At 49.6% G+C, this 13,977-nt stretch overlaps 1 protein-coding gene across 2 annotated transcripts in view; it reads left to right on the top strand.

The window, feature by feature from the left end:
- GFRA2 (GDNF family receptor alpha 2) overlaps nt 1–13,977 on the top strand; it is a 96,452-nt gene that overhangs the window by 29,040 nt on the left and 53,435 nt on the right. For both annotated transcript variants that reach the window (XM_074384036.1, XM_039461179.2), the window contains one exon: nt 13,263–13,617. In XM_074384036.1, the coding sequence (XP_074240137.1) occupies nt 13,263–13,617 (355 nt within the window). The remainder of the gene's footprint in view (nt 1–13,262; nt 13,618–13,977) is intronic.

Below are 13,977 nucleotides of genomic sequence, written 5' to 3' on the forward strand. Positions count from 1 at the left end.
AATGGTGCCCAGGAAGGGGTGAACTGGAGATGGCGAGCCAGGTGTGAGGTCATTCCTGAGAGAAGGGAATGGTAGGGTGAGTGAGTGACAGCCTCCAGAGGAGTAGGGGCAGCTGATGGTATGAACTTCCCAGGAGAACAGATGGGGCAGAAATGACGACGAGTAGAAAGGAGGCCCCCAGCCATCCATGAGCTGCCCAGTGGCCACTTTTTTCAAAATTAGGATGCTAAATAACAAAGTCACCGATTTTACCCAAACTGTCTTTGAATTATTTTTCATGGTTTTAGAAATTCACATTGAATGGTTTTCATGGCTTTTGAAGATTTTTGCAAATGGTCTTCATAGCTCTATTTTAAGTTGTATTCAGTTTTTTGGAAGCTAACTTATGACCATGAGTTGATGTAGACTTCTTATGGTGAGAAAAGCATATTTCATAACCAGTAAACAAAAGTTCAGCTTATGTTGGGTGCTTCCAATCCTATGTCCATTCTCTACACCATCAAATAAAAAATGCTGAGGAAAGATTTAGGTTAATCACATCAATATGAAATGCTTGGAATTTGTTTTTTAACGGTTACAGATACAAAATTAAACCCAACTCATCATTGTGGGAATTGGTATGAGAATGGTAAAAGCCCCAATATATATTTTTTAAAAAACCCAAAATACAAAAACTATATTTAAAAGAAACAGGGCACTCAGAAGTGGTTAAAAAATTCCTTCAAATATGAAAGAATGGAACTTAAATTTTTAATTGTCAGAACCACAAAATTAAGAGTAACCTGAAGTTTGAGGACTTGGAGAAAGAATTTTAAGCATTGTTAAAATTTGACAAAATACAAAATGCAGTTTGAAAGTGTCCACATTGATTTTCTTTCAAATTGATGTTCAGTGTATTGCCATTTGTCAGATTGATTTTTGGCAGGTTAGTCTGCTTCCAAAAATGCAGCTTTACCTGGAGAGTGCTGGGTGGTCCCAGTAACGTAGTATGGCTGGGAATGAGGAGAAAGTTCAGAAAGAAAGGTGAAATGATAAGGAAGCTTGGTCTAAGACTTCCAGGGCTGATTTGAGGAGGGTGAGCACCCTGAGTACACAGTGGTAGGGGACAAGGGTTCAGGTCCTATTGGATCCCTGGGCTTTGATTGACAACTGAGAGGACTGGAGGCAAGGCTCTGGGATTGTTCTCGTCAGTTCCTAGGGATGGGGACACTGATGTATTGCTTCCAGTTAGATGGTGGTGCTCCTGGCTCCCGCTTCTGGTAGTGAGGGGGCCCAGAGGGGAGGAAGATGCCCTGAGATCTTGCTTTCTCAGGCACCCTGGTTGGAGCAGAGGAAGCCCTGAAGATCTTTTGCTTATGGAAGGGAAGACTGGGGACCGTTTTACATTTTGCAGCATAGTGTGTAGAGGCTGGAGCACAAGGGACTGGCTTCTTTTCCTAGCAGGGCAGTGTAATGTGAAGGTAGCCAGAGAGGTGAGATGGGAGGGAGGACCTTTCTAGCCAGGTGACACTTTTTTTTTGTTTGAGACAGAGTCTTGCTTGTCACATAGGCTGGAGGGCAGTGGCCAGAGCTCTCAGCTTACTGCAGCCTCCACCTCTTAGGTTCAAGTGGTTCTGGTGCCTTAGCCATCTAAGTACCTGGGATTACAGGTGCACACCATCACACCCAGCTGATTTTCATATCTTTAGTAGTGATGGGGTTTCACCATGTTGGCCAGGCTGGTCTTGAACTTCTGGCCTCCAGGGATCCCCCACATCTCGACCTCCCAAAGTTCTGGGAGTACAGGTGTGAGCCACCGTGTCTGGCCAGGTGACACCTTTTAAAGCAAGCATTTATTGCCTATGTACTATGGGTAGGAAACTGCAAGGGGCATTTTCATCACATTGCCCCTTTTCCTCTTAGCATCATCTTCTGTGTAGGCAAGCAGGTGTTCTATCCCAGTTTTGCAGGTGAGGAAAGTGAGGCTCAAAGACGTTATATAACCCGTGCACACTTGCTCCGATAGTGGCCTAGCCAGGTCTTCCACTTTCCCCGCAAGCCACTGCTGGACTAAGGTCTCTGCTTTTTCTGGGAGCCCAAACCCAAAGGGGAAAGTTTTCATTTGTTTACTTGTGATCTCTCACCTGAGCTAGAATGTGAGCCCCAGGAGGGCAGGAGACTTGGTGGTTTTATTCGTCAATCCGGCTTTACTTTGCGCACAGTGGGTATCAGTATTAGCTGCAAAATATAAATGGATCTTGAGGGCAGGCTGGGGTTGGATGCCCCAGGAGGAGATACAGGGTGAGGTGTGGAGGTGACACTCATTCAGCATGAGGTGTGGAGATGATAGCTATTCAGCCATGAGGTTGGAGGTGACAGTCATCCAGCATGAGGTTGGAGGTGACATTCATCCAGCAAGAGATGTGGAGGTGAGAGTCATCCAGCATGAGGTTGGAGGTGACATTCATCCAGCATGAGGTCGGAGGTGACATTCATCCAGCATGAGGTCGGAGGTGACATTCATCCAGCATGAGGTCAGAGGTGACAGTCATCCAGCATGAGGTTGGAAGTGAAATTCATCCAGCATGAGGTCGGAGGTGACAGTCATCCAGCATGAGGTTGGAGGTGACATTCATCCAGCATGAGGTTGGAGGTGACATTCATCCAGCATGAGGTTGGAGGTGACAGTCATCCAGCATGAGGTTGGAGGTGACAGTCATCCAGCAAGAGATGTGGAGGTGAGAGTCATCCAGCATGAGGTTGGAGGTGACATTCATCCAGCATGAGGTTGGAGGTGACATTCATCCAGCATGAGGTTGGAGGCGACAGTCATCCAGCATGAGGTTGGAGGTGACATTCATCCAGCGAGAGATGTGGAGGTGACAGTCATCCAGCATGAGGTTGGAGGTGACAATCATCCAGCATGACATGTGGAGGTGACAGTCATCCAGCCTGAAGTTGGAGGTAGTGGTCAGAGTCGCTTTAACCCTACAGGGAAGGCTGGGAGTAGGGGCAACTCCCTGGAGTCTCTGCCTCTGGCTCCTCCCTTTCTGTTTCTGCCCTTCCTGTCTTTCTTGTAGCCCTGCTGAGAATTTATTTATTCTACATCTCATTGTGAGTTGCCTCTCCACTCACCCTTATGCCCCTAATTACATGGGATGTCAGTTGACCATCCTCCTTTTGGAAACTCTTGTCTTCCATGAAATCAGCATCTCTTGATTTGCCTCCAGCTCAAGGTCCATTCCTTTCTGGCCTCCATTGAATAAATGCAGCTGTCCTGCCTTCTGTCCCCCTCTTCGTTCTCATTCCCAACCCAGAGATCCTCACTTAGTTATGTGGCTTTCCATAGCCTCCAGTGTCAACCATGCCAAGTTTTGTGTCTTTAGCCCAGACCTCTTTCCTGAACTCCAGGCTTGTGGACCCTTCTTCCTCTTCAACATCCTGCCTTTCTTTGACATCTAATAGACATTTCAAACTTAACAAGTCTAAAATGGAATGGTCCATTCCATTCTGCCTCTCTTCTTTCCTTCCAAATTTTTCCTTTTTTGTGAAATGATATCTCCATCCACTTGGTACTCAGGCCAAAAATCCAGGAGGTTTTCTTGATTTCTCTGTCTACTCTCAAAATATAAGCAATCCTACTGGTTTTATCTCTAAATTTTATGCAGAATGGGCTCACTTTTTGCCCTCTCTGCAGTCACCACCCCACCCAAGCCTCCACTAGCTTACCGCTACTGAGACAGCCTGTGACTGGTCTCCTTCCTGCCTCCCACCCTCAGATACACCCTCACTTCCATGTGTCAGTGAGTGAGGTCATGTGCCTACCTCCTTAATGCTCTCCAGCGCTTCGCATTTTAGAATAAAATCTGAAGTTCTTACCTGTTCCCTAAGGCTTCCCCTGACTGACCCTCTGACTTCTACTTCCTCTAACTCACTGCCTCCTCCAGGAAGCTCTGGCAACCTTACCCTTCCTTTTGACGAGGAACTTGCCAAGCTCATGGGTGTCTCAGCACCTTTGTGCTTGCTCTTCCTTTTGCTTGGAATTCTCTTACCTTTTCTGTGCGTGTCTGTGCGCCATTCCTGCCCTTCATTTTAGTCATTCTACTTCAACTTGATGTCACTTCCTTGGAAAGGCCCTCCCTCATTCTTTGGTCATTCTATTTTATTTATTTATTTATTTATTTTGAGACGGAGTCTTGCTCTGTTGCCCAGGATGGAGTGCAGTGGCACAATCTCAGCTCACTGCAACCTCCACCTCCTGGGTTCAAGTGATTCTTCTGCCTTGGCCTCCTGAGTAGCTGGGATTACAGGTGTGCCACCACTCTTGGCTAATTTTTGTATTTTTAGTAGAGATGGGTTTCGCTGTGTTGGTCAGGCTGGTCTTGAACTCCTGACCTCCAGTGATCCACCTGCCTCAGCCTCCCAAAGTGTTGGCGTTATAGGCATGAACCACCATGCGCAGCCAGTCATTCTCTTAAATTCCCTTATTTTTCTTTCTTTAAATTATTTATTTATTTATCTTGAAACAGAGCCTTGCTGTGTTGCCCAGGCTGGAGTGCAATGTTATGATCTTGGCACTCTGCAACCTCCGCCTCCTGGGTGCAAGCCATTCTCCTGCCTCAGCCTCCTGAGTAGCTGGGATTATAGGCGTGCACCACAACTCCCAGCTTACTTTTGTAATTTTAGTAGAGATGGAGTTTTGTCATGTTGACAAGGCTGGTCTCTAACTCCTGGCCTCCAGTGATCTAGCCACCTTGGCCTCCCAAAGCGTTGGGATTACAGGTGTGAGCCACCGTGCCAGACCTTATTTATGTATGTATGCACGTATGTTTGTATGTATGTGTTTACTACCAGTCTTACTCTCACTAGAGTGAAAGCTGCAGGAGAGGGACGATTCTTTCCTGTACACCGCTGGATTTTAGGGCCTGGCATGTAGTCGGTATGAAAGTATTTGTTGACCAGCTGCTAATGCAGGGACTCAGGTTCTGCTCCTGGAGAGGTGGGTGTGGTTGAGTGTATTAGTGTGTATGTGTGTGTGCGTGCATGCCTCGGTGTGTACATACGCGGTTGGGTTTGCACAGGACCAGAGTGGGTTCCTTTTAGTCTGCCATGGTGGACCTGTGGGTCCGGCTGGAAGGACCCAGGTGAGACAGCAGGGCTTTCCCTGGCCCTCCATCCCTCAGAATCTTGCACTACTGCATTGGGTGGGCAAGTGGGAGAGGCACAAAATGTAAGCGATGATGCAGTTCAAAATTTGTCATCATTCAGGTGAAGAAATGAGACCCAGAGAGGGACAAAGATTTACCTGGGGTCTTCTTCAGCTTGGAGAAGCAGAGACAGAATTAGGATCCACGTTCTTTAACTGCCAATTAAGTACTGTAATAGAGCTCCACATCTTGGCACAGGGGCCCAGGGGCCCAGGGTGGGCTCAGGGACAGACATTGTGGCTACAAATGGGATGAGGGGCAGTTTCCTCGGGGACAGGAAGGGCAGTTAAAATGCTTGAGTCCTGGCCGGGTGCGGTGGCTCACTGCTGTAATCCCAGCACTTTGGGACGCCGAGGTGGATGGATCACAAGGTCAGGAGATCGAGGCCATCCTGGCTAACATGGTGAAACCCTGTGTCTACTAAAATAAAATAAATTAGCCGGGCATGGTGGCATGCACCTGTAGTCCCAGTTACTCTGGGGGGCTGAGGCAGGGGAATTGCCTGAACCTGGGAGGTGGAAGTTGCAGTGAGCTGAAATCGCACCATTGTACTCCAGCTTAGCAACAGAGCAAGACTCCGTCTCAAAAAAACGCAAAACAAACAAACAAAAACCGCCTGGGTCCCCATTGACTGGGAAGCTTTACAGGATGGTGAGCCTCTCCTTTCTGCCCACGGGCTCATTTGCGATTGGAAAGTCTACCTGAAATCTGTTGGGAGGTGGCAGAGGGGGATGAAACAGTTGGGCAGCGTGCTTAGTTGACAATAGCTGGCCACAGACCACCCTCTGTGAAGGGTGGGTTTGCTAAATTGTGTGCTGGGTGAGGTGTTGCATGTGTTTGGGGAATGGGCCAAAGGCAGCCCCGCCCCTCTCCTAAGCATTGGTTATCTGTCTTTGGAAGGTGGCCTCAGAATTGCAGGGAGCTTGTGAAATCCGGATGCCCGAGTGCCAGCCACAGAGCTCCTGACTCGGTGGGGCCCGTGAGTCACAAACGCACCAGAGGTCAAGCGCTTTTGTCTAAACCAGTGACTTCCCTCCTAGTGCATTGCGTGCCACTGCCAGAATGGGTGATGGGGCCAAGGAATACGTATTTTTTAAAAGTTTGTTGCATTCTAATGCGTTAGAAAAATTGAGAACTAATGTAGTTGTTATCATTTAGGATAAATCTAGATAGGTATTGAAAAATTTCAAAGGTGGATCAATAAGGAATTAAACACATTCATTATTTAAGAATTAAGGGATTTAGGCTGAGTTTGGTGGCCCATGCCTGTAATCCCAGCACTTTGGGAGGCCAAGGTGAGTGGATCATTTGAGGCCAGGAGTTCGAGACCATCCTGACCAATATGGCAAAACCCTGTCTCTACTAAAAAAAATACACACACACACACACAAATAGCCAGGTGTGGTGGCAGGCACCTGTAATCCCAGCTACTTGGGAGACTGAGGCAGGAGAGTCACTTGAACCCGGGAGGCGGAGGCTGCAGTGAGCTGAGATGGTGCCACTGGACTCCAGCCTGAGCAATAGAGAGAAACTCTGTCTCAAACAAAAAAAAAAAAAAAAGGAAGAAGAATTAGGGATTTAAGTAAAAAATTAATGAAACATCAGTAGAGGTGGTGCTGTTAATGCAGCCAAAATGAGATAGGGAACTGAAATTAGGTAAACACAGCTTGATATAAAAGTCAAATAAATATTTAAAGAATATGAGTTTAAAGAGTTCTCCTATGCCTACCTGCAGAGCGTGGGGTGTTCCACTCTCTGAAACCACAGCACAGTGGGGCAGAAGGGCTCTTGGCTCAGTGCAGCACCCCAGGAATTAACAGGAGAGGCTGGGCTAGGTGCGGCTGGGGCAGGGCAGCTGGGGAGGCTGAGCTGCAGCCCTTTCTGGTTGTGCAGCCCCCAGCTGGTCTGCCCCTCTGCTGCTGGCTATGCTCCCCTGCTGGCTGCACTCCCCTGGCCTGGCGCTCACCCAGGGAGGAGGAGAGATGGAGATAAGAAGAAGCCAGAGAGTGTCCCCTGGGGCCCGGAGTGGGGGCAGGGCGCTGGGAAGATGACTTAACTGAGGTGTTGGAGAAGGCCAAGTGTGGTTAAATCCCGCCTCACTCTCCCTTGGCAGCTGTTTACCATTTACTCCTTGGCCATCAGGGCTACTCTCGGCAGGCCTGGGAGACCCACGGGGCGGAGCTGGAGCATGTGTTGAGTTCAGGCTCTCCAGGGCCAGCCCAGGCCTGGAATAAATTTAGCTCCCGGATCCCTCTCAGGTTTTGTGTGGTCTCGGCTGTTAGTGCAGGGATTGGGGCAGGGAGATGGAGGGGCTGGGTTTCCTGAATCCCCATTCCCTGCCCTTTGCACATTTTAGTTCAGGGGCTGTAGCCCCAGTGCCAGGCGAGAATTGTGAGGGGTCTTGGCAGTTTGTGTTTAGAATCCTCCACCTCCTTCTTCCCAATGGGGACTTGCCTTCTGGACAGGAGGGCCAGGAGCCTTAGGTGGATGGCAGGGTAGGGGCTGTCTCTGAAGGGGTGTGCATCTGGTTAGCCTGCTGCAGATGGCAGTGGCTGGCCCTGTGCCAAGCCCTGACCCAGCCATCTCCCTCATGATGAAAATGCAGCGCAGGCTGCCTCTTCGGCGAGGTGCTTGGCAGAGCCTCAGACCCCAGGCCCCCTCCTGGGGGCCTTTCTCTCATCATCCGGCCCACTCGAACCTGGTTTCTGCCGGGAGGATCAGAGGGGGCATCTTCCTGGTAAACACGTAGGAGCTGCGTTTCTTGATTTTTTTGTTTCCTAGGAAATTTACCAAGTTTTGGCCCAGGAGTTTACATGTCCTGCCTCTAGCAAAAGCTTTCCCTCTTCAAGCTCCAAATGGAAGTCACTGAGGCTATAATTACACCAGCACTAGCTCAGGAACCTGCTGAGAGGAGTGGGAACGCAGCACCTGGGGAGCCTGGAGGCAGCCACAGACCTAAATTAGCTGGCTTTCCCCTTGCAGTTGCTAACCGCCTCTCTGGGGTCCCTCCTGTTGTCTCTCCTCCACCTTGGCCCCAGGCCGCTCCACTCCTCCAGCCAGCAGCCAGCAGCCTCTGACAGGTACATCCCACCGCTGGCCTGGGAGAACTTGTCCCTTAGAGGCAGTGTCCCCACAATAGTCCTTGTGTTGACAGGCATTCTGGGGTCCTTCTGGCCTGGGAAGAATGGTTTGGTAGCAGCTCAAGGAATTGCCCGAGAGGCCACTCAACCCAACATGGCTGAAGGCCCCTATCTTGGCTGTCCTTGTCTTGACTTCCATGTCCAGTCGCATTGAATTGCTTGCAGTTCCTCCTGGTGGTTGCCTCTGCTCCCGTTTCCACATGGGATCCTTTTTCTGCTGTCTTCGCTTCCTCTGAGTCCTCCTGTAGGTTTTAGCAGAGATGTCATTGCTTCCAGGACCCCCCAAAATCTGGACAGGATGCTTTTCTCTCTGCACCCTGACTTCCCTGACACAGAACTCAACATTGGCTTGTTTACTCCTCTGTCCCTAGCTGTGTCTCAGGCAGGGTTGCAGCCTCAGTGTCTGGGGAAGTGCCTGGCACATAGTAGGTCCTCAATAAAGATATATTAATGGATTGAATAGGAAAACAAACCTTGATTCTCTTTCTGCCTTAATTTCCCTTAGCTTCCATTTTTTTTTTTTTTTTTTTTTTTTTAGTAAAAGTCTTATTATTTCTTAAGAGTGGCTTTAGGTTCATAGCCAAATTGAGAGGAAGGTACAGGGAGTTCTCATCTACCCCCTACTCGTCCCCCGGCACAGCCTCCCCCACTGTCAGCATCCCTCTGTGGCATTTGTTACAATTCTTGAGCCTACATTGACACATCATTATCAGGCAAAGCCTGATACAAAGTACAATTCTTGGTGTTGTACCTTCTGTGGGTTTAGACAAACATCTGATGGTGTCCAGAGCAGTTCCAATGCCCTAAAAATCCTCCATGCTCTGCCTCTTCCTCCTCGACTCCCCACTGACTCCTGGCAGCCACTGATCTCACTGTTTTCCCTTTTTTAGAGTGTCGCACTGTTAGAATCATAGGGTGTGATGTGTCTCCTTTCATGTAAGTTTTCTCTGCATCCTTTCATGACTTGATAGCTTGTTTCCTTTTATCACAGAATAAGATTCCATTGTCTGGATGTATCCTCCCTCTTTTATTTTTACAACAAGAAGAGAGGGCACTTTTCTCTTTCTGCCTTTAAAGGGCTATTGTTGGTCAGGCGCGGTGGCTCATACCTGTAATCCCAGCCCTTTGGGAGGTTGAGGTGGGTGGATCACCTGAGATCATGGGTTTGAGACCAGTTGGCCAACACGGTGACACCTTGTCTCTACTGACAATACAAAAAGTAGCCAGGTGTGGTGACAGGTGCCTTTAATTCCAGCTACTTAGGAGGCTGAGACAAGAGAATTGCTTGAAACCAGGAGGCAGAGGTTGCAGTGAGTGGAGATCGTGCCATCGCAGTACAGCCTGGGCAACAAGAGCAAAACTCCGACTCAAAAAAAAGGGGGGCTGTTGTTGCCTAGGCAAGGTGTTGGGGTGAGTGGCTCTGTCTTCATTGATCATCCCCCAAGTTTCAGGGCCGGGCTGGGCCCCACATGGTCCTGTGTTGATCACTGTTGCCTACTCCATGTCATTTTGCTTCCTTATTATTAGTTAACATTTTTTGAGCACTTACTGTAAAATAGACACTGGCCTAAATACATTTATTCCATCACCCCTTAAATATCTATTGCATAGCACCTGCGTGTCAAACACTGGCTCCTAGGGCTGTAGCACTGAGCACAGCCCTGCCTTTCTGGAGCTTGTATTTGATAGAAACAAACAAATGAGTACGTACGTCAGTACATACCATGGCAGACGGTGATGAGTGGTATGGGAAGAATAGGTCAGAGTAAGGGGTACATGGAAGGTGCATGGGGCATTGTTACTACGTGTGGGGAGGTTAGGAAGGACTCGCATATTAGGTAACATTTGAGCAGAGTCTTGAAGTAGATGAGGAGAGTGGTTGTGTGGCTGTGGTGGGGAGAGAGAGCCCTCCAGGCCAAGAGGACAGTAAGCACAAAGGCCCTGCGGCCAGGCCATGACGGGCGTGTTCCAGGAAGAGCCAGGAGGCTGGGGCAGCTGGAATGCAGTGAAATGAGCCAGGAGAAAGGAATAGGAGATGAGGCCATATACAGCTGTGCTGGCTGATGGAAATGTAATATGCATCATGTATATAATTCTACGTTTGCTTATAATCACAAAGAAAAAAGAAACAGGTGAAATTATTTTTATTACTACATTTGTTTAACATCATAGATCCCAAATATCCCTTCTATGTGTAATCAAAGTAAAAAATTATTAATGAGATACTTTACATTACCTTTTTCTTTTTCTTTCTTTCTTTCTTTTTTTTTTTTTTTTTTGAGGCAGAGTCTCCCTTTGTTGCCCCAGCTGGAGTGCAATGGTACCATCTTGGTTCCCTGCAACCTCTGCCTCCTGGTTTCAAGTGATTCTCCTGTCAGCCTCCTGTGTACCTGGGTGTAGTCTACCACATGTCACCACGCCCAGCTAATTTTTGTATTTTTAGTAGAGATGGGGTTTTACCATGTTGGCTAGGCTGGCCTCGAACTCCTGACCTCAAGTGATCTGCTTGCCTTGGCCTCCCAAAGTGCTGGGATTATATGCGTGAGCCCCATGCCCAGCCTACATTATTTTTTTCTTACTACGTTTTCAGAATCCGGTGTATGTTTTAAGGCCTCATGTGAACCTGTGAAATGCCCTAACCACATTTCAGGTTCCACGGCCGTGTGTGGCGAGTGGACAGCAGTTCAGACAGCACAAATTGTCCTGCCGTAGCAAATCGGACAGCACACACAGAGCTGTGCAGGCCATGCTGAGGCCCCCGGAATGAGCTGGGGAATCCGTCGGGGGCTTTGGAGCCTGGGAGCAATGACTCTCTACCTTAGGTTCTAGAAGGCTCTCTCCAGCTGCTGTGATGAGAGAAGATTGTCATGAGGTGGGGTATGCGGGCACAGGGCAGAGCAGGAGGCTGGGGAAGAAGGCTCTTAACAGGCACAGTGTCAGTGGTTCAGACCCAGGTGGCAGCAGAGGCGGTGATGAGAAGTGGCTGGATTCTGGCTGTGTTTCAGAGGTAGAGCTGCCAGGGTTTTGTGGCATGTAAATGTGAGAGGAGTCAAGGAAGCGCCGGGAGTCTTGGCATGGGCTGCTGGAAGGATGGGTTTGTTTCCAGCAGGGTGAGGAAGACTGTCAGAGGTGGAGAGAATCCCCAGGTTTTGAGGGGAAATCTGGGTTTGGGTTTGAATGTTTTGGATGTGTTAGCGTGAGATTCAGGTATTGGGCTTGCAACAAGAGGTGTTGAGTTGGCAGGTGGACAGATGAGTCTGGGGCTCAGGGCAGAGGTCTCGTCTGGGGGTATAAATCTGGGAGTTGGACGCGCAGTGATGTTGTTTCAGACCATGAGATGAGCCATGAGTTCCAGGGAGCAGGTGCATATAGAGAAAAGGAGGCTGAGGCCTGGATATGGAAGGTGGGGCCAGCAAAGCAGCTTGAGCAGGAGACTGGGGAGAGTGGGGGGGAGCCCGGCAGAGAGTGGGAGACACCGGAGAGGAATGGGCTGTGTCTAGTGCTGCTGATGGGCTGAGGAAGATGAGGCCGGTAGATTCCTAAGCATCCATCAGATGAGGCCAAAAGCCAGGCTGAAGCGGGTCCAAGAGAGAACAGGAGGAGAGCAAGGGACAGCTGGCGTAGACAACTCGATTGAGGGGTTTTGCTTTAAAGGGGAGCAGAAAAATGGTGTGGTAGCTTGAGAGGGGTGTGTGGTCACAAGGATGTCTTTTTTTAATTGAAGATGGTGATGTAATACCTGATGGGAGTGGTCTAGAAGACAGCAAAATTATGATGTAGGGGAGAGAGAAAAAAATGAGCTATCTCATTCATGCTCACAAAGACCCTATGTGGTAGGTACTAATTTGCAGGTAAGGAAATTGAGGCAAAGGTTCAGCCATTTGTCCCAGGTCACGCAGCCAGTGAGTATCAGGTCCAGCAGTTGAACGCTGTTGGCTGAGCTCTAGAATGCTCAGTTTTGGCTTGTGTGCTGTTCTGCCTCTTGGTTTCCTGGCTGGAGTTGTGAGCTCTTCCAGAGGGGCCCCTCCTCTTGCACTTTTATATCCAACATGGTACCCAGCAGAGGGCTGTGCAGACGTGGGACCTCATCCGTCTTTAATGGGCAAGTGATTAGAACACTGGGAACTGTGTGCTGGAAGTGCTCAGTCACCTGGCCCACGTGAGAGGGACGTGTGGCCTCAGCCTCCCTCACCCCCAGTCTTTCCCACCACCTAGCTGGGCCTTGCATGGAGAGAGTGGTGCTCAGGAAATACTGGGAAGCATTTGGAGTGGATGAAGAATGGATGAGGAACGCTGATGGTTCTTGCTGGCATAACTGTGCTACTGGGTGTGACTTGGGTACCTGTGCTGGGCACCCTTGGGCAGGCCCCTTGCCCACATGGTGCTTCAGTTTCCTTATCTGTAAAATAACAAGGCTGGGTTAGGTGATCTCCCATCTGGCTGTCACCAGAATGTCTCGGGAGGGCATGTGTGTGCTGTCTGCACCCAGGCTGCTGAAGATCGCATCATGAGCATCGTCTGACCCCAAGTGGCAGGGTCCTGCTGGTGGGTGCACAGGGGCCCCATCATTGTATGGTCCTGAGCCAGTCACCTTATTTCCCGTATTTGTAAACAGGGCCTTACACATCTAGTTGCTTGCCTTGTCGGCTTGCGATGAGTTTTAAGTCCACCGTTGCCCTAGATCGCCATGGTACAGCTCACCCTGCCCCAGGCGATTCCTAGGCACTCCCTCAACCTATGAGCTCCTTGAATCCTCACCACAGCTTAAGGAGGTAGGTCCTGTGAAGTGATCCCCGTTTCACAGATGGGGAAACTGAGGCACAGAATGGGCGTATGGAAGCATATTGAGTACTGGGAGATATCACCCAGCAAGGGGGCAGCTGCGTCCTCCTCACGCCTGTGTGGCCTCTGACCTGCAGTCTCGTTCCTTCTCCAGGGACAGGGGCAGACCCAGTGGTCAGCGCCAAGAGCAACCATTGCCTGGATGCTGCCAAGGCCTGCAACCTGAATGACAACTGCAAGAAGCTGCGCTCCTCCTACATCTCCATCTGCAACCGCGAGATCTCGCCCACCGAGCGCTGCAACCGCCGCAAGTGCCACAAGGCCCTGCGCCAGTTCTTCGACCGGGTACCCAGCGAGTTCACCTACCGCATGCTCTTCTGCTCCTGCCAAGACCTAGCGTGCGCCGAGCGCCGCCGGCAAACCATCCTGCCCAGCTGCTCCTACGAGGACAAGGAGAAGCCCAACTGCCTGGACCTGCGTGGTGTGTGCCGGACTGACCACCTGTGCCGGTGAGCTCTGTGGCAGCCCCGCGGGTGCTGGCAGGAGGGGGCTCACGTCGCCAGGCTGTGTTTTCCTTTGTATTCTTTGAGGTGCATTGAATTGTGACCCTGAGTCCAGCAGAAAGGGTGTCAGAAAGGGCAAAACTGACTTGGACATGTGCAAAATGAATTGTCAATTTCATTCATTCATCCATCCATCTACTCCTTTATTCATTCATTTGTTCATTTGTTCACTCAGAACAGGTTTATCTTTTGCTTACTCTGTGCTCAGCTGCGGAAACCAAAATGAACAACCCACAGAGCTTGTAATTAAAAACCATAGACCCCTAGGGCCTTGGGATAAGGGACCTTTGGGTGCAGTGGCTCATG

This window comes from Saimiri boliviensis, chromosome 13 (assembly GCF_048565385.1).
Source record: "Saimiri boliviensis isolate mSaiBol1 chromosome 13, mSaiBol1.pri, whole genome shotgun sequence".
Lineage (NCBI taxonomy): Eukaryota > Metazoa > Chordata > Mammalia > Primates > Cebidae > Saimiri > Saimiri boliviensis.